The 20,703-nt window shown below is 46.8% G+C and overlaps 1 protein-coding gene across 3 annotated transcripts in view; it reads left to right on the plus strand.

Annotated features, from left to right (window-relative positions):
* LOC125626305 (sodium- and chloride-dependent GABA transporter 2) overlaps positions 1 to 18,071 on the plus strand; it is a 56,716-nt gene extending 38,645 nt beyond the window's left edge. For all 3 annotated transcript variants that reach the window (XM_048829092.2, XM_048829105.2, XM_048829099.2), the window contains 8 exons: positions 6,669 to 6,772; positions 10,872 to 10,996; positions 11,688 to 11,800; positions 12,679 to 12,816; positions 14,325 to 14,427; positions 14,874 to 14,974; positions 15,835 to 16,005; positions 17,581 to 18,071. In XM_048829092.2, coding sequence (XP_048685049.2) covers positions 6,669 to 6,772; positions 10,872 to 10,996; positions 11,688 to 11,800; positions 12,679 to 12,816; positions 14,325 to 14,427; positions 14,874 to 14,974; positions 15,835 to 16,005; positions 17,581 to 17,700 — 975 coding nt within the window. In that variant the 3' untranslated portion in view covers positions 17,701 to 18,071. The remainder of the gene's footprint in view (positions 1 to 6,668; positions 6,773 to 10,871; positions 10,997 to 11,687; positions 11,801 to 12,678; positions 12,817 to 14,324; positions 14,428 to 14,873; positions 14,975 to 15,834; positions 16,006 to 17,580) is intronic.
* The last annotated feature ends 2,632 nt before the right edge of the window (positions 18,072 to 20,703 follow it).

Raw genomic sequence — 20,703 nt, forward strand, 5'->3', positions numbered from 1 at the left:
CGGGCTGCAAGACTGTTTGTTTACATTGACCGTCCGCAGGCATGGCCGCCTGTAGCTCCCAGTGGCCGTGGTTCGCTGGTCCCAGAGAATGGGAGCTGTGGGAAGCGACGTGGACCACAGGGATGTGCTGGCTGCTGCTTCCCACAGTTCCCATTGGCCAGGAACGGCGAACTGCGGCCACTGGGAGCTCCAGGCGGCCGTGCCTGCGGACTGTCAATGTAAACAAACTGTCTCATGGCCCGCCAGCAGATTACCCTGATGGGCTGTAGGTTGCCCACCACTGCTGTAGAGGCTCAGCCCAGAGTTCCGGGAGCTGGCAAATGCCAAGTGGGGGTTACCTGTGCATTGGATGGTAATAGCATTTTGCTCTGAGACAGCTCCTTTTGTTATTTGTAAAGTGCTTTGAGATATTCCAAATGGAGGCACTATTTCAGTGCAAAATATTATTAAATTCCAGTACTTATAATAAATCAAACATAGCTGGGACAAGTAAGCGAGGAAGTGCCCTCTAATAGGTTATAACCTTTCTGACGAACTGTATCTCAGATGTTGGAGGCTGAAGTTGAAAACAGAGTGGGAGGTTACTTTGGTGAACAGGAATAAATAAAGCATAGAAGAAAAATGAATTAAATGAACTGGATCATTTAGAAGACTACATCCAATAATCAAATTAATATCCAGGTGGGCAGGGGTTTGGAGAATTCTGAACACCAAGATAAAGGGTACCATTCTCCTTGGGACTGAAGTCCAAGGAAGAGCTATACCCTCTTAAATTGGGTACAAAGAGCTCTTTCAGGTTCTCTTAGGTGGATTGATTTAAATGAAGTGGAAGCCTCAATTTAAATCAGCAATGTTAATTGGCTATTTCATTTGTACTTCAGTTGTTTGCTAAAGACAGGTGCATTCTCATTGGTTTGTCTAACCATTATTTAGTTGTAAATCACCATATTTTAAGAGCTTTACACTAGATTTGGTACATATTTTTGCTACCTGGGATGGTACACTGTAACTATATACATTTATTTAAGCAATTATATAGCTTAATATTTTCAGATTCTTATTCTATATTTTTAAGTATGTTAGAAAATGGTGAATGATATATTTCTCAGGTTTCAGAGTAACAGCCGTGTTAGCCTGTATTTGCAAAAAAAAAAAAAAAAAAAAGGAGTACTTGTGGCACCTTAGAGACTAACCAATTTATTTGAGCATAAGCTTTCGTGAGCTACAGCTCACTTCATCGGATGCATTCAGTGGAAAGTACAGAAGACGTGTTTATACACACAAACCATGAAAAAATGGGTGATTATCACTGCAAAAGGTTTTCTCTCCCCCCACCCCGCTCTCCTGCTGGTAATAGCTTATGTAAAGTGATCACTCTCCTTACAATGTGTATGATAATCAAGGTGGGCCATTTCCAGCACAAATCCAGGTTTTCTCCCCCCCCCAACACACACACAAACCCACTCTCCTGTTGGTAATAGCTTATCTAAAGTGATGACTCTCCTTACATGTGTATGATGATCAAGGTGGGCCATTTCCAGCACAAATCCAGGGTTTAACAAGAATGTCTGAGGAAGATGGGCGGTAGGAAAAAACAAGGGGAAATAGGTTACCTTGCATAATGACTTAGCCACTCCCAGTCTCTATTCAAGCCTAAGTTAATTGTATCCAATTTGCAAATGAATTCCAATTCAGCAGTTTCTCGCTGGAGTCTGGATTTGAAGTTTTTCTGTTGTAATATCGCAACTTTCGTGTCTGTAATCGCGTGACCAGAGAGATTGAAGTGTTCTCTGACTGGTTTATGAATGTTATAATTCTTGACATCTGATTTGTGTCCATTTATTCTTTTACGGAGAGACTGTCCAGTTTGACCAATGTACATGGCAGAGGAGCATTGCTGGCACATGATGGCATATATCACATTGGTGGATGTGCAGGTGAATGAGCCTCTGATAGTGTGGCTGATGTTATTAGGCCCTGTGATGGTGTCCCCTGAATAGATATGTGGGCACAGTTGGCAACGGGCTTTGTTGCAAGGATAGGTTCCTGGGTTAGTGGTTCTGTTGTGTGGTATGTGGTTGCTGGTGAGTATTTGCTTCAGGTTGGGGGGCTGTCTGTAGGCAAGGACTGGCCTGTCTCCCAAGATTTGTGAGAGTGATGGGTCATCCTTCAGGATAGGTTGTAGATCTTTAATAACGCGTTGGAGGGGTTTTAGTTGGGGGCTGAAGGTGATGGCCAGTGGCGTTCTGTTATTTTCTTTGTTAGGCCTGTCCTGTAGTAGGTGACTTCTGGGAACTCTTCTTGCTCTATCAGTTTGTTTCTTCACTTCTGCAGGTGGGTATTGTAGTTGTAAGAATGCTTGATAGAGATCTTGTAGGTGTTTATCTCTGTCTGAGTGGTTGGAGCAAATGCGGTTGTATTGCAGAGCTTGGCTGTAGATAATGGATCGTGTGGTGTGGTCAGGGTGAAAGCTGGAGGCATGTAGGTAGGAATAGCGGTCAGTAGGTTTCCGGTATAGGGTGGTGTTTATGTGACCATTGTTTATTAGCACTGTAGTGTCCAGGAAGTGGATCTCTTGTGTGGACTGGACCAGGCTGAGGTTGATGGTGGGAGGGAAATTGTTGAAATCATGGTGGAATTCCTCAAGGGCTTCTTTTCCATGGGTCCAGATGATGAAGATGTCATCAATATAGCACAAGTAGAGTAGGGGACGAGAGCTGAGGAAGTGTTGTTCTAAGTCAGCCATAAAAATGTTGGCATTCTGTGGGGCCATGCGGGTACCCATAGCAGTGCCGCTGATTTGAAGGTATACATTGTCCCCAAATGTAAAATAGTTATGGGTAAGAACAAAGTCACAAAGTTCAGCCACCAGGTTAGCCGTGGCATTATCAGGGATAGTGTTCTTGATGGCTTGTAGTCCATCTTTGTGTGGAATGTTGGTGTAGAGGGCTTCTACATCCATAGTGGACAGAATGGTGTTATCAGGAAGATCACCGATGGATTGTAGTTTCCTCAGGAAGTCAGTGGTGTCTCAAAGGTAGCTGGGAGTGCTGGTAGCATAGGGCCTGAGGAGGGAGTCTACATAGCCAGACAATCCTGCTGTCAGGGTGCCAATACCTGAGATGATGGGGCGCCCAGGATTTCCAGGTTTATGGATCTTGGGTAGTAGATAGAATATCCCAGGTTGGGGTTCCAGGGGTGTGTCTGCGCGGATTTGATCTTGTGCTTTTTCAGGGAGTTTCTTGAGCAGATGGTGTAGTTTCTTTTGGTAACTCTCAGTGGGATCAGAGGGTAATGGCTTGTAGAAAGTGGTGTTGGAGAGCTGCTGAGCAGCCTCTTGTTCATATTCCGACCTATTCATGACGACAATATTTCTCGTTTACTAGCTAATTAACTTTTTGCTCATGATTTATGTCAAGCTGCATTAGGATGGTAACTGGAATTTAATTACATACACAAAACTGCATATAAAATTTATTTTAATTAAACAAATCAACCTTAAATGTTTTGGATATGAAAACTTCAGTGTTCTTCCATGAGCTTTCTTGGTGGATGAAGTCATAAATATTCGTAATTTGAGAACTGAGCCAATCATTGTTCAGCTAGGGAGAAGCTATGAGAAATACAAGTATGAGCCCACCAAAGTGGGCTCAGTGGAAGAGCCTGATGAGATAAAGGATAATGTCTCCTGGAGTCACAGACAGGGTCCCAGTACCTGTGATGGCTTTACCAATCTCTTGAACCCAATAGCCCCTGGGTCCCCCACACGATCAAGCCCTTAATATAGTACATGACCAATTGTGCTGTATTTATAAAGCTTGATCTCAAAAGTTAGATATTTCCCCCCTGATTCTTTCTTTATATAGAAAAGCATCTTTTAAAGCAAAGTTTTTGATAGAGGTTCATGGATTCAGCATATTTATTTTGTAATATGTTTCAGCGTTAGCATCTTTTCTACTAAATTCAGATTTCATTTTAAACAGGTTTATTTTTCAAAAGAACAATTTATTATAATTTAAATAAAAAAATCCAATTTAAATTAAAAAAATCTGATTCAAATTAATTTTTTTATCTGGCGAAAGGTCATGACCAACTATCATAAAATTAATAAATGACAAGGAATTTTTGTCAGACATGCAGAAGGAATTTTTTTTTGAAAAAATGTATTTCTTCCAAGACATTGTGGGAGAGAGAACTCAGAGAGAGAGAGAGAGGGTTGTTTTGTTTTGTTTTGTTTTTAAAGTAACTCCTGATATGTGTAATCCAACAAGAAATATTGTTCTCAGGATAGCTCTGGATCAGGTATAGAGAGGCACCTTTCATGATGAACTAGAGGTAGTTGTACCTGTGCAAGAGGTCTCCTTTGATCTCTATTGTGCAATCAATAGTCTTGTTGGCTGGCTGAATTTTTAAAAAACACAACCAATATGGTGAGTTGGTAGGGTTCAAACTGAGCTCTTATGGTATCCAAAGTTCTAACACTGGACATCCAAAATAAAATGCTATGGGCTTGCCTACATGGAGGCACTCAGAAAATTTAATCCAAATTAACTAAAGTTTTGAAGTTAAAGTGGATTAGTTAAACCACATTAAAACCCATTAATTAAATGTATCTTAATTCACAAACTAAATCGAATTAAGGGCACTTTAATTCTGAATAAAAGCATCCTCACAAGTTAAATGCAGTTTAACTAATCCACTTTGAAAATTAATTTGGATGAACTTGGATGAACCTGATTTTCCCCTTGTAGACAAGCCTTGAACTGATTAAACTGGGATCTGTTCACCTTAAATTGCCAAAAGACAATATCCTACACAATAGCAAGGGTGATTCATTTTTAACCCTCTGCATGCCTGCTATTTCCAGGCAAACTTCATTTTCTGTTCCCTCTGGCCTCACAGATCATAGACCTCTGACATAACACCCAATGAAATCGCTGGGAGTCTTTCCACTGTCTTTGGAGGATGGATTGAAAATTTTGGCTGGATCCCTTACAGAAGGGAAACAGTCTGTGGAAGAAATCAAAAGAAAGTGTAACATAAGGGCTCTGCCTTTTCTACCATCCTTACCGATTTTGCTACTTTATGGTGATTGGGGGAAAAACATTTAATGCAGCTGCCTAATGAGCTAGAACAGATTTTCCTCTAGAAAACAACAGGGAAAGGCATCACAGCATCCTGTTACAATGCACATTGACATGGGAATAAGATTAAAAAAATACAAACCCAAACCACCAATGACAATTGAGTAAAATCAACACTGACACACACAATAGCCTGGGAGAAAGAAATACAAATGGATGAACGAGAAGAGTTCTGGGAAAGAAACTATTCAACCGCACCTTTGATCTGAATACCTACCCTGATATTCTACATTGGGCTTGCTTGCCTTTCATCGGAGAACTTGTGCAAAAGAGAGAGAACGGAGTTATCCCTTTTGTGGGAGCAACTACAGAGAGAGGTGATTTGGGGCATATAGGGTGGGCTTGCCCAAAAGTCAGTGTTGTGAGAGATGGCTCAGCTGTGCCCCTGGAAGATGCAGGAGGGGACCATCTTTCTTGTTGCCTGAGAGAGAAGGGTCTAATTCAAAGCCCACTGAAGTCAATGGGAGTCTTTCAGTGACTTTAAGCTTTGGATCAGGCCTTCTTTTTTTTGTAAATAACCCAGTGAACTCTCGTGCAGTGTTGTTAGCTAAGACTGACTTCCTCCTTCTTCATATCCTGTTTTTCACTGCCTCCCTGAGTGCTAAAGGCGAAAGGTGGTATAAAACGGGCGGTGTTATTAATACTCATTATTATTTCCTTCCTCATTAACTTCTCCTTTAGCTTGTCTCTACATCAAGCTATAACAAAGCCTTTTGAATGAATGTGAATGGTATCAGTGATTGCACAAAGCTAGGCTTTTAGATTAAAGGTGGCATTGACAGACACATGATGTGACTTCCTTAGAACACTCAGACATGTCCTTGACAGTGATTGCAATGTAGTTCAAATGGACCTCATGAATTCTGACAGGGACTAAAATCTTTCTCCTGTTTCCTCTTTTAGTAACTTTTTATTGTAATAGTTTCAAGTAACTTTTTTCATGAATTTGTTTTTAAGGGTTTGAATCTTAATATCAAGCCTCAGAGCCAAGTAATACTATAATAAATTGCCAGTCTGTATGTTTAGCATTGCCCTCTAGTGGATGGAATCAGAACTGCCAAACTGTGTGTGAGCTTCTAAACTGCTAACGGCAAATGGAGAGTCTCCTTTAGCTCCAGCAGTTGGACTCTCCTCTGTGGCATCTGATCTCCTGTTGCTGTTTGGAGAGCTCTTATAGCCACAAAGTCTTGTAGGTTGCTCTAAGGGAAAAATCAGAATCCTTACAAGGTCCCTGGAATTCCCACACATGTGACTCTAAACACCAGTGGGTGCTTTGACCATGCTCTAGAATTTAGGAGATCCTGTACATGCAGTTCTAGAACCCAGCTGTATCTAGACATTCTGTCCTAGAGCATGCTTATCTGCATACTCCATGTTTAATTTTTCTCAGTCACTGTTCATGCTGGTTCGGTCAGCCCTTTGGCCTCTGAAGCCAGCTGTCTCTCCTCACTTTCTGGAATCTGTGTAGCTGCCTGCCATGTTGGCCTTTTCGCCTCCTCAGCTGCATTTGTCTTTTCCTTGCAGGTGTGGATGGACGCAGGCACGCAGATCTTCTTCTCTTATGCCATTTGCCTGGGGTGTCTGACAGCCTTGGGTAGCTACAACAAGTACCACAACAACTGTTACAGGTAATCAGGATGAGATTCTATTGTTCAGGGACCCCCACCCCCACTGTTGCCCATTTTCCTCCCTGAATGCCATTGAGCCCTTGCAGATAGCAGACGGCTCTGCCAAAGGAGACAGCTGACCAGGTTCATTTTGAGGAAGTGCCTCCTGCTCTCTTTCCTCTTGAGGCAGAAGCGTGCTCTTGCCAGTTGCTGCTTTACTTGAAAACTAGTTTCTCCTGCCATATTTCTGAAACCAAATCCTCCATGATCTGTCCCCAGGAAGAACTTCAGTAGTTTCCCAGTCGCTTCACAGGTGAGAGGTCCTCCTTCCCCTGCTGAGCTTGCCGCTTGCTCACATTGTAACCCTTTAAAAGCTCTGAGGCAGAATTCTGCTTATGATGCCATTAAGCAGAACCATTCTCCCCTTTACAAAGGCTTGTGAATGGATTTAGAACACACACACATGATTTGCTGGAAGCAGTTGATTTGAGTCTTTCCCCCGAAGCTCTGCCATTCCAGTCAATCCTCACCTTGCAATTCTCTTTGCTATTGCAGTCCTTATCCCTCACACAACTTCTCACTAAACCTCACTCCTGTCCTATAGCAACCACGGGCATTCCAGTCCTGGATATCACATTCAGTCTTGCCAATGCATCTGACTCCTAACTTGCAGCCTTCCCCCTGCTGCTCTAGTTAGCGCTGAGCTATCCTTGAACAGAAACTGGCAATCCTATTAAATTGTACCAAGTTGTCTGATAGTCTTGTGAGGTGTGCAGGTGGGGAAGAATGTGAGAGCAAAGTCATTTTCACATTAGATGCTTCCAGCATTTGGAACCATGTCTCCAGCGGTGAAAGGCTCGTGCAGCCCCAGAAAGCTGCCCACTCACCAATCAGAACACCTCTTTATCTTGATGCGACGTTTATCGGTCAGCACGGTATCCAGATGAATTGTACGAAGTGGGAGGAACTGGGGCATTGAGTTTATATCCAGACAAGTCCCACCTACTCTCTGTCAGTTAAACTACTCTTTAAACTGGGATATCTTTTTTTTAAATATATTATAATTTTGTTTGTTGTTATTGTGACCCCTGTAGGTTTGCATGGTGCTTCTCTAAAAGCTAAAGACCTGGGCTGTGCTGTGCCCTAAGGAGCTTACGCTCCAGTGCCGCAGTCTCTTCTCCCCTTCAAGTAAGGTTCACTGCCAGCTGTAGTGGCGTGGACACCTGTCCAGTGAGAACTGGACTGAGAGCCCCCATCTCATTTGAGGGGAAGAAGGATGGCAGAGGAAGGAACAAAGGATTTGTGGTTGAGGCATGGTACAGGAAGACCTGGATTCTTTTCCTGGCTCTGCTGCTGACCTACTGTGTGACCCTGGTAACACAGGCAATCTATCTGTGTCTCCATTTCCCTACCTGTAAAATGGAGATAATGACAATTACCTACATCACAACAAAGTTGTAAAGAACTTTGATAGCCTCAGATGGAAAGTGCCTTTGAAGTAGAAAGTGATGGTGTTCCATACAAGCCATTTAACCATCTAGCGATCAAATAGTAACAACATTCCTTTGCTGCTGAGCTGTGCTAGATGAATAGCTCTTTATACTGGTGCCAGTCCTTCATACCATCCTTTTTCCTAGGTAGTTCTATTTCACATGGGTCTGTCCTACATTCTGCAAGCCTGGGGCTTACATAGAAATAAACAGTCCATTTTCAACGTGGCAAAAAAATAACAGCAGGATGCCCTATAGATCCTTACCAGGACCAGTGTTGTTCCATATAGTCATTAACGATTTGGAAAATGGGGTGGACAGAGAGATGATTTAGGTCAGTCAAAGCTAGAGAAGATGGTGAGGAACGTCAGAGGGACATAACCAAGCCAGGTGATTGACCAGCGTGATGGCAGATGCTGTTCAGTGTTGACATATGCAAAGTAATTTATGTAGAAATGAATAATTTGCACTATTCTCACCTTGTGTGTCCTAAATTAACTGTAACTTCTCTGGAAAAACAGCTGGGTGGTGTTGTGGATGGATCAGTGAAGACAACTACTCATTGTGCAGGGGGTCTGAAAAGCAAATCCATCATTAGCTTGATTAGCTTATTGATGGATGGATTCATTCATATTATTTATTAATCTGTTAGCACATAGTGGTCACTATAGGTTCAGTCTCCAGAGGGCTGCTATTATCAGTCCCGTTAGAATCAGAGACCCTAGAAGCACATGAGAAACAATTGCAATTTATCACAAGTCCCTTTATTAACAAATCCACTGAAAAGATAAACCAATCCCCCAAACACTGAAATACAATAGCAGACAGAGAGTGCAAAGTGTTTAGCCTTTTGACTAGCATCACATCTCCTTTTGGCAGACCCTGGAGTGTCAGTGGTCATCTTCATCACCATCATAGTCACCTGGAGTTGTCATCCTGGCATCTTCCCATGTGTATCCCTCCACAGCACTCAGGCCAGTCAACACCCATTTATCCTGAGTTATGCTTACGCCTACTAAGGCCCATATATATATGCATAAGGGATTCAATCCCTTTTTTATACTTCCACATCCCACTAATTTAGAGATGCCCAATTTCCTATAGGCTATTTCCCTTTATTCTCATTAACATCTGTGTTAATGAGTTACTATAGCAACTTGAGGTTATTAAAGAATCCCCCAAAATGTCACTATTGGGCATCTTGCAGTGTTAACCGGCTCTATTGCTGCATAGTTTCCAGGCCATCAGCACTTAACACATCTTTTACTGTAATCATCCCCTTTGCTGGTACCACCTTTATCTGTCAGTCAACTAGTTATGCCAACCTGTTTCAGGACTAAGGCCTTGTGTCACTAAACTGAATATCTTACAGGCCTATAGGCTGTTACGTGTTACGACGTTAAGTAATACTTACATTTCACCTCTATATCCTAAATATACTTAATGTCTTGAATTCTTGGCTACAAATTATGTAAAGAATGGATAGATGATAATACTGAATATATTAAATTCCATAAATTAATAGAAATCAATGTATGGCCTTTCCTGGAATGTAGTGTTCAGTTCTGCTCTCTTCATCTCTAAAAGGTAAAACAGAAACATAGTGCTTCAGAGACCGTGAGAATGACTAGAGGCCTGGGGAGACTTGAGTATATAGGGAGACTGAAAAGATTGGGATTGTTTAGTTTAAAGATTTGATGAATAAAAGAAGACATGATAGAGGTATACAAAATGAATAGTTTAGAGGAAGTGAATTGGGTGCTTCTCTTTACCATGTCTCATAACCAGGGGACAGCCAATGGCACTGAAAGGCAATGAATTTAAAATTGATACAACAAAATTGCAAAAACCCTAATGTGCGTAACATGTGGAACTCATTGCTGCAAGATATTCTTGGGGGCAGAAGTTTACTAGGGTTAAAAAAAAAATCAGGCATTTTTATAAGTAATGAGACTATCCACAAGTACATTAGATAGGATACACTGGTCTGATTCAGTATGGCAATTGCTATAAGAAGTAGGATGGCCTGGTGGTTAGGGTGCTAGTCTGGGATATGGGAGACCTGGGTTCCATTCCCTGTTCTATTGCAGACTCACTGTATGACTTTGGGCAAGTTGCTTAGTCTCTATGTGCCTCCATTCCCCATTTATAAAATGAACAGAATACCGACCTCACAAGGGTGTTGAGGATAAATAAAGATTGTTAGGGACACAGACACTGTAGTAATGGAGGGCCAGCTGTACCTGAGATAGAGAGAGACAGGTTGATGTTAATAAATAAAGAGTTCTGAATTTATTTTAGGCTTTATTTTGTGACATTATGAGGCTGTCAGTATGTGGGATGAAGAAGCAGCATCAGTGTTATGATGTGAAGATGCACATGTCCTATATTTATCCCTGGATGAATCCACAGCCGCACACTGTCAAGACATCTGCTCAAACATCTGCATAGAAATTATTAATATAGATGTATGTGCGTGTTTCTATGTGGGTGCTTTCATCTCATTGGCTGCTGTGCCTCACTGATGCTTGTTTTTGATTGGCTTCTCCCCCTCCCCTGCCATGCTGATGCTCTTTTCTGATTGGCTGGCTGGTTCCCCCACACTGATGTTAGTCTTTTCTCCTTCCCAGGGACTGCATTGCGCTGTGTTTTTTGAACAGTGGTACGAGCTTTGTGGCTGGCTTTGCAATCTTTTCCATCTTGGGCTTTATGGCACAGGAACAAGGCGTGCCTATTTCTGAGGTAGCTGAGTCAGGTGAGTAGGCTCGGTGTGCAGGAAGAGCAGAGTGCAGGATAGGGTGGGCCATTGCTAATGTGGGGCAATCTCTGGTCACCTGACACTGACCCTGGATTCCTTTTCTGCATTGCCTCTGACAAAAGAGCTCCTGTTAAGAGAGCAGAGCAGAGAACAGAGTGACTGAGGGGTGTCCCAAAGGTGCTGACCCCCTAAGATGTACAATGAACCACAATGAAATGAGATTAATTGCAACCCCAGGTTCAAATCCCAGAAGGGTCAACTCAGCTCTTCTGGTTACGGCGTGTGGATCTTTGGCATGAAACCTTAAGATCTGTTTGCTCTGCAGGGACATTAACAATCCATCAGCTCCCAGCCCTAGCCATGGAGGTGGAGCCCACAGCCTGCTGTGGCTTGTCTGCCCCCACTCCTGGCAGTAAAGCCGTAGCCTGCTCTGGTTCCTCTGATCTTCCTCACCCAGCAATGGAGCCACTGTTTCTTGAATGGTGGTTCCTAGTGTCAGGAGTGAATTTACTGGGGAAGGTGGGGTGTGTTTTGCAGATGGGTGGGTGCCATAGACCAGTTCTGAGCTGCTAGTCTCCCTGATTCTGCTTTGGTGGCCTCTTCCTCACAGCCTGGCAGGGCAATGATACAGCTGATGGCTTCTAGATTTGGCCCCTACCATCTTCTATAAATGACCCTCTTCTCACAGGGCCTGGCCTGGCATTTATCGCATACCCTCGAGCTGTTGTCATGCTGCCTTTCTCCCCACTCTGGGCCTGCTGCTTCTTCCTGATGGTTGTTCTGCTGGGACTGGACAGCCAGGTACAGACGCACAGACAGGACACGAGTGCTTCCTTCTTGTCTGACCAGCTTCCCTTCAAATTGACAGCTAATACATTCCACTTGATAAATGGCCAGCTTGTGAGGGAAAGACCTGGGTTCAAGTTCTGAGGTAGCAAAGCACGTTCCCCTGTCTAGACAGAGTAGAGCGCCCCTGCATCCAGTCAGCTCTCATTTAATCTAGTATGGGCTCAGATATACAGATGGGCCCAGTGGACAGGGCACTTGACGGGGATTCAGGTGATCTGGGTTCTATTCTGCTACTGACCTGCTGTGTGACCTTGGGCCAGTCACTTCACCTCAATTGCCTGTCTGGTCTATTTGGAGCGTAAACTCTCTGGTGCAGGAGCTGTCCCGTTATGTGTTTGTCCAGTGCCTGGCACAATGGGGCCCCAATCTCAGCTGGAGCATCTGTGAGCTATGATAATAAAAATGTCATGCTCCCTGCGAGCTTCCTCCTTCCATCCAGCCCATACAGCATAGGGAAGAGCTGCAGCCCATTCTGTGGTTGTGTGGGAAAGGGTCTGAGCAGATGTCCTGTGAACCATGATGCTAGTTTCCAGCAATACCTTCTGGAGTCAGAGCCATGGTTTCAGCAGCATGCCTAGTGAGGGATTGGGAAATGGCCTGGCACTGGTTTCCAGCAGCACGTCCTTAGTAAGGGATTGAGGCATGGACGCCAATGGAAGTTCCCAGGACAGCTGTGGCATGGCTGGGGCTAGCTCTCAATGTTGAATGTGTGCAGTATCTCTTGGCTGAGGGAAACCTGTCCTGTGAGCAAGAGGCCGTGGCGCAATGAAGACCAGCCCGCTGGCATAGTAGGAGCGTGCTGACAGGTGTGTGAATTTTCTTCTTCCTAGTTCGTCTGTGTGGAGAGCCTGGTGACAGCTGTTGTTGACATGTACCCCACCATCTTCCGGAAGCAAAACCGCCGTGAGACCCTCATCTTGCTTGTCTCCATCCTCTCCTACCTTGTAGGACTGGTCATGCTCACAGAGGTAGAGCTCAGAGACAGGAGTCCCTCCGTCCATCCTCCTGTAGCTCACAGTCTGTGGGGTGCTCTGGTCACGTCTGACTGAAATTCCTCTGGGTGCAAAGAGGACTCTAGACCCTATGGCTGGATTAGGAGCAATTCCACCTGGGGCTGCAGTCTCTGCTCTCCTAAGCTAATAAGTGTTGGGTCAGTGCTCAGATGGGAGACCTCTGAGGCGCACCCCAGGTGCTGCAGACAGTGGTGTTACTGGTTCAGTACGTGGTGCTCTGCCCTCTTTCTCAGCCTGGTACTAGTGGGCACTGTGCAGTTGGAGTTGCCAGTTCTGGGGCGGGTTTTAAAGTGAAGCCCTGGCCCGAGTGGTCAGTAAGGATTCCGGGGTGTATTTTACAAGAGCTGCTCTGCAGTGTTGTGGCCCAATTCCAGTGCAGCGTTTTACATTCTGCCTCGCTAAAAATTCTTTCAACTGGATATTGCAGTTTTCATTGCCTGTCCTAAACTCTCGTGGACCATTGCTCTGTGCTGGCCTGTGAGAGAGTGTTTTGGAGGTCAGGACTTTTCAGAGTTTCATGCAAACCAAGCCCTATCCCTGTCTCATTTGAAGACTATTGGAGCATCTTTATCCCTTTCTTCCCTACTTGATGGGACCCCCATGAGCATAGCTGCTGGGCCTGGTTCTGACCTCACGTCCATTTGCATGATTAGCCCCATGGAAGTGAATAGAATTCCGTCGGTATGAAAATTGGTCTGAGATCAGAAATGGGACCAGGTTCCCTTTTTGGCAGTGGGAGGAGGTGACTCCAGTGTGTTTTTTCTCTCTCTCTGATATTTGAAAATCTGCACCTGATTTTGCAGCTGCAGTTTTGCCCCTGGAATTAATTGCAGGCCCGTGTTGTAGCAGCGCTTGTAGAATTAGGCAACTAAGCCAGCTAAAATTTGGGTCCCCAACGATTTGTGCCTGCAAAATTGCACTCAGTTATATCTGGGTGCAAATTTGGAGTCTGGGTTGATTTTTGAACATCAGAGAGATAGGCCTGTGGGTCTCTCTTCCCATTTCCCGCTACCGGGCTTATTTTTTCAGATTGTCCTAAAAATAACCCTGCGCTCCTGGACAGTGACTAGGGTGACCATATGTCCCAAGTTTATAGGGACAGTCCCGATATTTGGGGCTTTTTAAAATATGGGCTCCTATTACCCCCCCCCTCCCACACATCCTGTTTCAATTTTTCACGCTTGCTATCTGGTCACCCTAACAGTGACTTATCCTCTCCCGGAAATGACAGGCTGCAGAGAGAGCAGGGATGGGATCTGGGGAGAACAGGATTTCCACAGATGTCCCCAGTGCTGATCCGGGTTTTGACCAGGTTGGGCTTATAAGGGGAATGCTTGTCATCAGGGTCTGCCAGGAGAGGGTGGGGCAGGAAGGTGCCAAAGACCTGAGTTGGTTCTTTCTCTAGCTGAATGGCTTGACCTGTCCCTTAGTTAGATTTCTTCTCCCTGCTTGGCCCCTCCCAGGGTGGGATGTACATCTTCCAGCTCTTCGATTACTATGCTGCCAGTGGCATGTGCCTGCTCTTCGTTGCCATCTTTGAAACACTTTGTATTGCCTGGGTGTATGGTGAGTATGGGCCTGGCGGCCAGCGGCTTTCATTGACTCCAAATCCCTGTGTGGACTCTTGTCCACTCACTGGGGCTGGTCTCTCTGTTATCCCCAAGAGCACCAGGCCCAGATCCCCTTAGTAAACCTGGTACATTGGAACCTTTTACAGACAGTAACACAACGTGTCCTCACTTCAGTGCCCTGGGACTTAGATGGTGGGAGCTTCCTTACAGCAGAGCCCTGGGGGAGCTAGCTGGAGAAGCTGCCTCATGCCAGCAAGGAAGTCTGTGACCCTAACAAATTTCCCTTGTTTGCGCTTATCTGTATTACCCATAATGCCCCATTTCTGAGCTCCCTCCTCTCCACATGGGTCTTCCTGTCAGTCAGTATCCTCTCTGGGCCATGCAGACCCTGTTACTCTTGTTCCCTTTTATTAACAGGCTCTCCTTCCCTGTCTTTCTCAGGTGCTGATCGTTTCTATAATAACATTGAAGACATGATTGGTTACAGGCCATGGCCTATTATCAAATACTGCTGGCTCTTCATCACGCCAGCTGTCTGCATGGTGAGAGCTTGGAGGCCTTTGGTCTGGGGGTCTGAGAGAGGAGTGGGGCTGGTTTAGGTTGTTGTGGGAGTGGGGGAAATGGCTAGCTCTGGGGCCACTGTGTTGGGGACATATTGAGTAGGTAGTAAGCACTTTCCCATGGAGTGGGCAAGGTTGTAATGGCTCACTGGCTCTGTGGCCATCACGTTGTCCTCCAGCAGCTGATCCATAAAAGGTAAGAACCCTATTGCTACTGGCAGCTCTGGTACATCTCCACGGCCAGCAGAAACCCGTGGCAGCAAGTCTCAGAGCCAGGGTCTGCAGATGCAGGCTCATGCTATGCAGCTAAAAAAAAGCTATGTAGACACTTGGGGTGGAGCTCCGGCTCTGCCTCAGAACCTGAACTCCAGGCCAGTCCTGAACATATGCACAGCTATTTCTCATGCTATCAAATGAGCCTGAATCTGTAGACCCAGGCTCTGAGAACGGCTGCCGCAGGTTTCTGCTGGCCATGTAAATATACCCCTCATGAGTAGACTCCCGCTTTAGCTCAAGTGGCCTGTGATTTGGAAGCCAAAGGCTTTAACCCTGCTGCTGTGTGTGGTCTATCTGATCACCATGGACATCCGTGAGTGGGGATGGAATAACTGGGGGAGGGAATAGATCACCTGCTCGGAAGAGCTCTTGGCTGAGATAACCAAACACTAATTGAAGGGACAGCAGCACCAAAGTGGGTCTGATGGATGCTCTGATTGTTGCCCCTTGCGGGCTGTCTGTCCCAAGGAAGTCCTGCAGTGGGTGTGAAGTCAGAAGGCAGATCATGTTGGCTAATGGCATTGCTTCCCCACTTCATCTCTTCTTGGCTTCTTCCATCTCCCCAGGCTACCTTCCTGTTTTCTCTGATTAAATATACCCCTCTGACCTACAACAAGAAGTACGTGTACCCCTGGTGGGGAGACACCCTGGGCTGGCTGCTGGCCCTCTCATCTATGGTCTGCATCCCTCTCTGGATTGTCTACAAACTCTCCATGATCAAGGGCTCCCTGAGAGAGGTGAGTCTGCTGCTTCGGGAGTGGGGTCTGGGCCACACAGGGGCTGATAGAGGGCCTTACAGGTCACTGGCATATTGAAGTGACAGCTTCTTGAGGTGTGATTGGTGTGTTGTAGGTTAATAAACAGGAGCGTAGAATTAAGTTAAGAAGCTCAGTCTATTACTGTAAAGAATTAGTGGCTTTATTGAATTCAAGCTGGCTGGAGGGCTACGCAGAACTAGCTGCCTTCCTGTGCCTTGCAGTCAGTGATGAGCTGCCAAAATCTTAACAACTGTTTTCCTCCTCACCCACAAGGGGGTCGTGGCCCACCCCCCGGGACTCCTGTCCCATCCAACCTCCTGTGTTCCTTGATGCCCCCACCCCAGGGACCCCTGCTCCATCCATCCCTCTCCCCTGTCCCCTGACTGCCCCCAGAAGTGGGCAGGAGGGTCTCATGGGCCACAGTAGTGGGTGCCCACACCGCCTCTAAGAGCCGGAGGGACCGTCCGGGGGGCGAGGTGGGGAGTCCCAGCGGTGCTTACCTGGGGCAGCTCCCGGGAAGCATTGGGCAGGTCCCTCTGGCTCCTAGGGGTGCGGTAGCATAGCTAGTGGGGGAGTAGGGAGAGCAGCCGCTACCCACACTGATCACATCAAAAGTGGTGCCTTAGGCACCGACTCCATGGGTGCTCTGGGGCTGGAGTCCCCATGGGGAAAATTTGGTGGGTGCAGAGCCCCCACTGACAGCTCCCGCCCCGTGCCCGCCCTCAGCTCACCTCTGCTCCGCTTCCTCCCCTGAATGCGCCACCCTGCTCTGCTTCTCCACCCCCTTCCCTCCCCCCCCGGCTTCCCGCAAATCAGCTGTTTGCATGGGAAGCCTGGGAGGGCTGAGAAGCAACTGGTGGCTTTGCGCTCAGGCCCAGGGAGACGGAGGGAAGGGGAGCTGGGGTGGGGGGCGCGAGGAGGGCTGTCCATGCCACAGCAGGTAACCCGGGGGCCCACAGGGGAACCGCTCCCCGCCCCAGCTCACCTCCACCTCTCTGGGCCTGAGCACGAAGCCACTGCTTGCTTCTCAGCCCTCCCAGGCTTCCTGCACGAACAGCTGATTTGCGGGAAGCCGGGGGTGGGGTGGAGAAGCAGAGTGGGGTGGAGCGTAACTAGCAGAGTGGAGGGGAGCTGCCGGTGGGGGCTCTGCACCCACCAAATTTTCCCCGTGGGTGCTCCAGGGCCACTTTTGGCCGGTTGTTAAATTTAGAAGCCCTTTTAGAACCGGTTGTCCCGGTTCTAAAAGGGCGAACTGGTGTGAACCGGCTCCAGCTCACGACTGCTCGCAGTTATTGGCTCTCCATCACTTGTCAAATGCTGTAGGAAAACCACTTTGTGGGAAGTGCTGATAGGAGACCAAGTGCAGGCCTCAGGCCAAATGCAGTCCACAGTCATGATTACCAAATTCCTCCCTGCCTCTCCCCTCCATGCTGCTCTTGCTGGAAGGCTACTTAGAAAGGGGCTGTTTGGTGGGGGTGAGGTTTTAGGGAGGAGGCTGTGGGTGAGCCGGATCTATCCCTTCATCCTTGTTCAACATCCTACTTTGTCTTTCAGAGATTCCGCCAGTTGGTCTGCCCAGATGAGGATTTACCTTTCAGTCTGCGTGCGGGGCAGCCCATTCCTTCCACCAGACCTGGCCTCCTGATGCTGACAGAGCTAGAGTCCCATTGTTAGGGCCACCGTGGCCCCCCGGATTGTTTGATACATCCCTTCTAACTGTCGGATGACTCAAGGATACTCCACTTGCTGGGGGGAGCAGGACTTGTGAGCTGATCTCTCTTCCGCTGGAGGATTTGATGGGCTCAGCAGGGGCTGCCATAGAAGGGTCTCCAGGGACAGTGTGGAGTCAGCGATGCACCTTAATTGTCTCCTGGGGAGCACACACAGGAGCTGATTCAAACAGCTGAGAGTCCCCAGCGCTCCAGTGGGTGGGACAGGAGATACTCAGCCCTGGAGTGGAGACGGTCAAAGGGTCACAGAGGCTATTCTCCAACATGGACTTTGAGGACCTCTCCATTCATTCCATTAAATCCTTTATCTTATCAGTCCTGAGTGGATCTGCCTCAGTTTTGTGTCTTGTGGTTTTTTTGTGGAACTCTCCCCTCCACACCAGGAGTCCTTGCTGCTAAAGGTGCTGCTTGATTCCAGAACTACATGGAGTCCAATCTACCAGGACCACCTCTCTGGGCAGGGGTGATGGGTATTCTGCTGGCCCAAGAAGCCAAGTCCCAGGTGGTGATGGGTGTGTGTGTGGCTAGTCTAAAGAGGAAAGTCCACACCGAATTAGTTATGACTTCCCCTCACTCACCTCCCAGAATTAGAGAAATATTATATACTGTTACTCCTTTTTGACCCAAGTGGTTATTAGGATAAACCGATGATGGAGTCAGGCATTCCTGTTTATTTACAAGGAATGTATAAAGTCCAGTTTCTCTGACCACAGTAGGAATTAAATAAGAGATTGTGTCTTTACTCTCAGTTCCAAGCCTCTCAAAACTCTCTCAGCTTTTGTTCAGGGCCACATTCCCAGTGTTTATCCTGACTCTGTCTTTGCTGTGATTCTCCTTACTTCTCTGCCTTTTTGCCTCTCTTCCACAGACACACAAACCTTCTCAAAACAATACCCAGCAAAACCTATCCACCCACAAATGCCTTGTGCCTGTGTTGCAGATGGAGGCCTCTGTTTCAGCTACCTGGCTCCATATAGGAGCTTAAATGTTTCTTACAATTATCTTAAAGGAAGGGCGGCACTTACATCCAACCTATAACAACCATCCCAAGGAGGGCCACACAGATGCCTCCTCCTTCATCAGGCGCTGAACAGTGCTGGTAAACCCAAAGGAATGTAGGAGCTCAGATCCGTGACTCTAAAACCCAAGAGCAGAGGCTGCTGCAAGGCAGGAGTGAGGTGTGCTGGCCAAGCTGTGTGGGGATGCAGGACTGGAAGAGCAGGAGATGCAGCAAGAGCAGGAGTAGAGTAATGCATTGGCAGAGGGTCTGTGTTTTTTCCCGGGGAGGGGGTTGATTTTAGGACTAAGGAAGTTTTTGCAGGTCAGGACTATGGTGTTCGGGCAGGTCTGGAGGTTTCTGCAGCTCAGGTGCTTTGCAGGGCAGATGGGAGGGAGAACTGGAGTAGCAGGGGATGCTGCAGGCCAGCATGGAGGTGCATTAGCAGATCTGCATTGGGACCCTAGGACTGGAATAGCAGCTAGTAACTGATGTATTAGGAGGACAGAACTGGGGAGCCCAGGCAAAGCTGTGCAGCCCAATTTAAAAGTAATCGTTCTCTGTGAATATTGTTTAGGTGGTATCTTTAAGCAGTAAGTTCCCACGTAAATATTCAGGGTGGGTGCAGATCCTAATGTGTCCCTGGCCCCAGAGGTCAGGTGCTCTTTTTGCTCTCCTCACGTCATGTGTTCCAAAGCAGGAACACACAAGAAGTTGAGCCCAGGCTCCCAGCAATTTCTGGATTGTAGCTGAATCCTTGAATACATTGCTGCATGATTCAGTCCCCTGAGTCCTTACTGTGAGCTCTCACTAGGGCTGCTCAGGATATCCCAATTGGGTGTTTAATGAAAAACAAAACAGGAAAGGTGCAATTGCTGCTGGTAGTCACAAGGTGGCCTCGCTGCTTTAGATCCTGCTAAGATATGAGCAACCACTGCAAAAATATGTCATTTGGGTGAATTTACAGCTAAGCTGGCCAGAGGGTTGGGAAGCTCCTAGTTTGTGAAGGCAGCTGGATTCACATCCTGGAAATCACATTCCTAGTGCAAGGAGGAACTACAGTCCAGCACCGCTAGTGTTCGGCTTCTCATTCCCGGCCTCCCCAGGCAGCAGGATCCTGATCCCCATGGCGGGACTTAGATGTTAACTTGGGTCCGTTGTGGTCAGAGCTGGTGCTATAAGAAGTGGGCAGAATGGTAATTAAAATTCCTTTCCTCTGGAACAGTGTCAGCTGTGACTTTATGCAAGGTGCTATATATGGTTGCCTACAGGGGACAAGAAGGATTTTTACACAATTGAGCTATCAGCAGTTGGTCACAGCTGGAGACCGGACACCAGAGAGGGTGGACCAGTGCGCTGAGGTGGTGCACAGAAGCCTCTTTTGTTGGATATGTTGTCTGTGATTGCTGCTCAGGCAGACATAACTGCACAAGCTGCAATCTACCTAGCACAGCTAAAACTAGCAGTGAGGATGCAGTGGCATGGGTTGTTCCACTTGTTGCTAGCCCTCACTGGAGCCCATACTGCTAGTTTTAGCTGTGCTAGGTAGATTACAGCTAGCATGGGTATGTCTGTCCAAGCTGCAATATCACCTCCACCTGCAGTGTAGAGATCTACTTAGGTGCATGGCTGGTTCTTGCTCACATACTTAGGGTCACACTGATCACCAGAATTGGGGTTGGGAAGGTCAGACTGGCAGGGACCCTTGAGGGGTTTTGCCTTCCTCTGCAACATGGGGCGTGGATCACCTCATAGCATCATTTGGCCATGTCTCCTCCAATCAATTCCCTCCCCTCACAAGGGCCTCAGGCACCTCCGTATCAGCTGTTCTCTGCCTGTGACACACAACAGTGTGCTCTCCTGAGGACCGAAGTCATTAGGCTCAACAAAGAGGAATCTGGGTGAACTATAGTGGCCTGTGATATATGGGAGATCAGACTGGGTGACTTG

This window comes from Caretta caretta, chromosome 1, assembly GCF_965140235.1.
Source record: "Caretta caretta isolate rCarCar2 chromosome 1, rCarCar1.hap1, whole genome shotgun sequence".
NCBI lineage: Eukaryota > Metazoa > Chordata > Testudines > Cheloniidae > Caretta > Caretta caretta.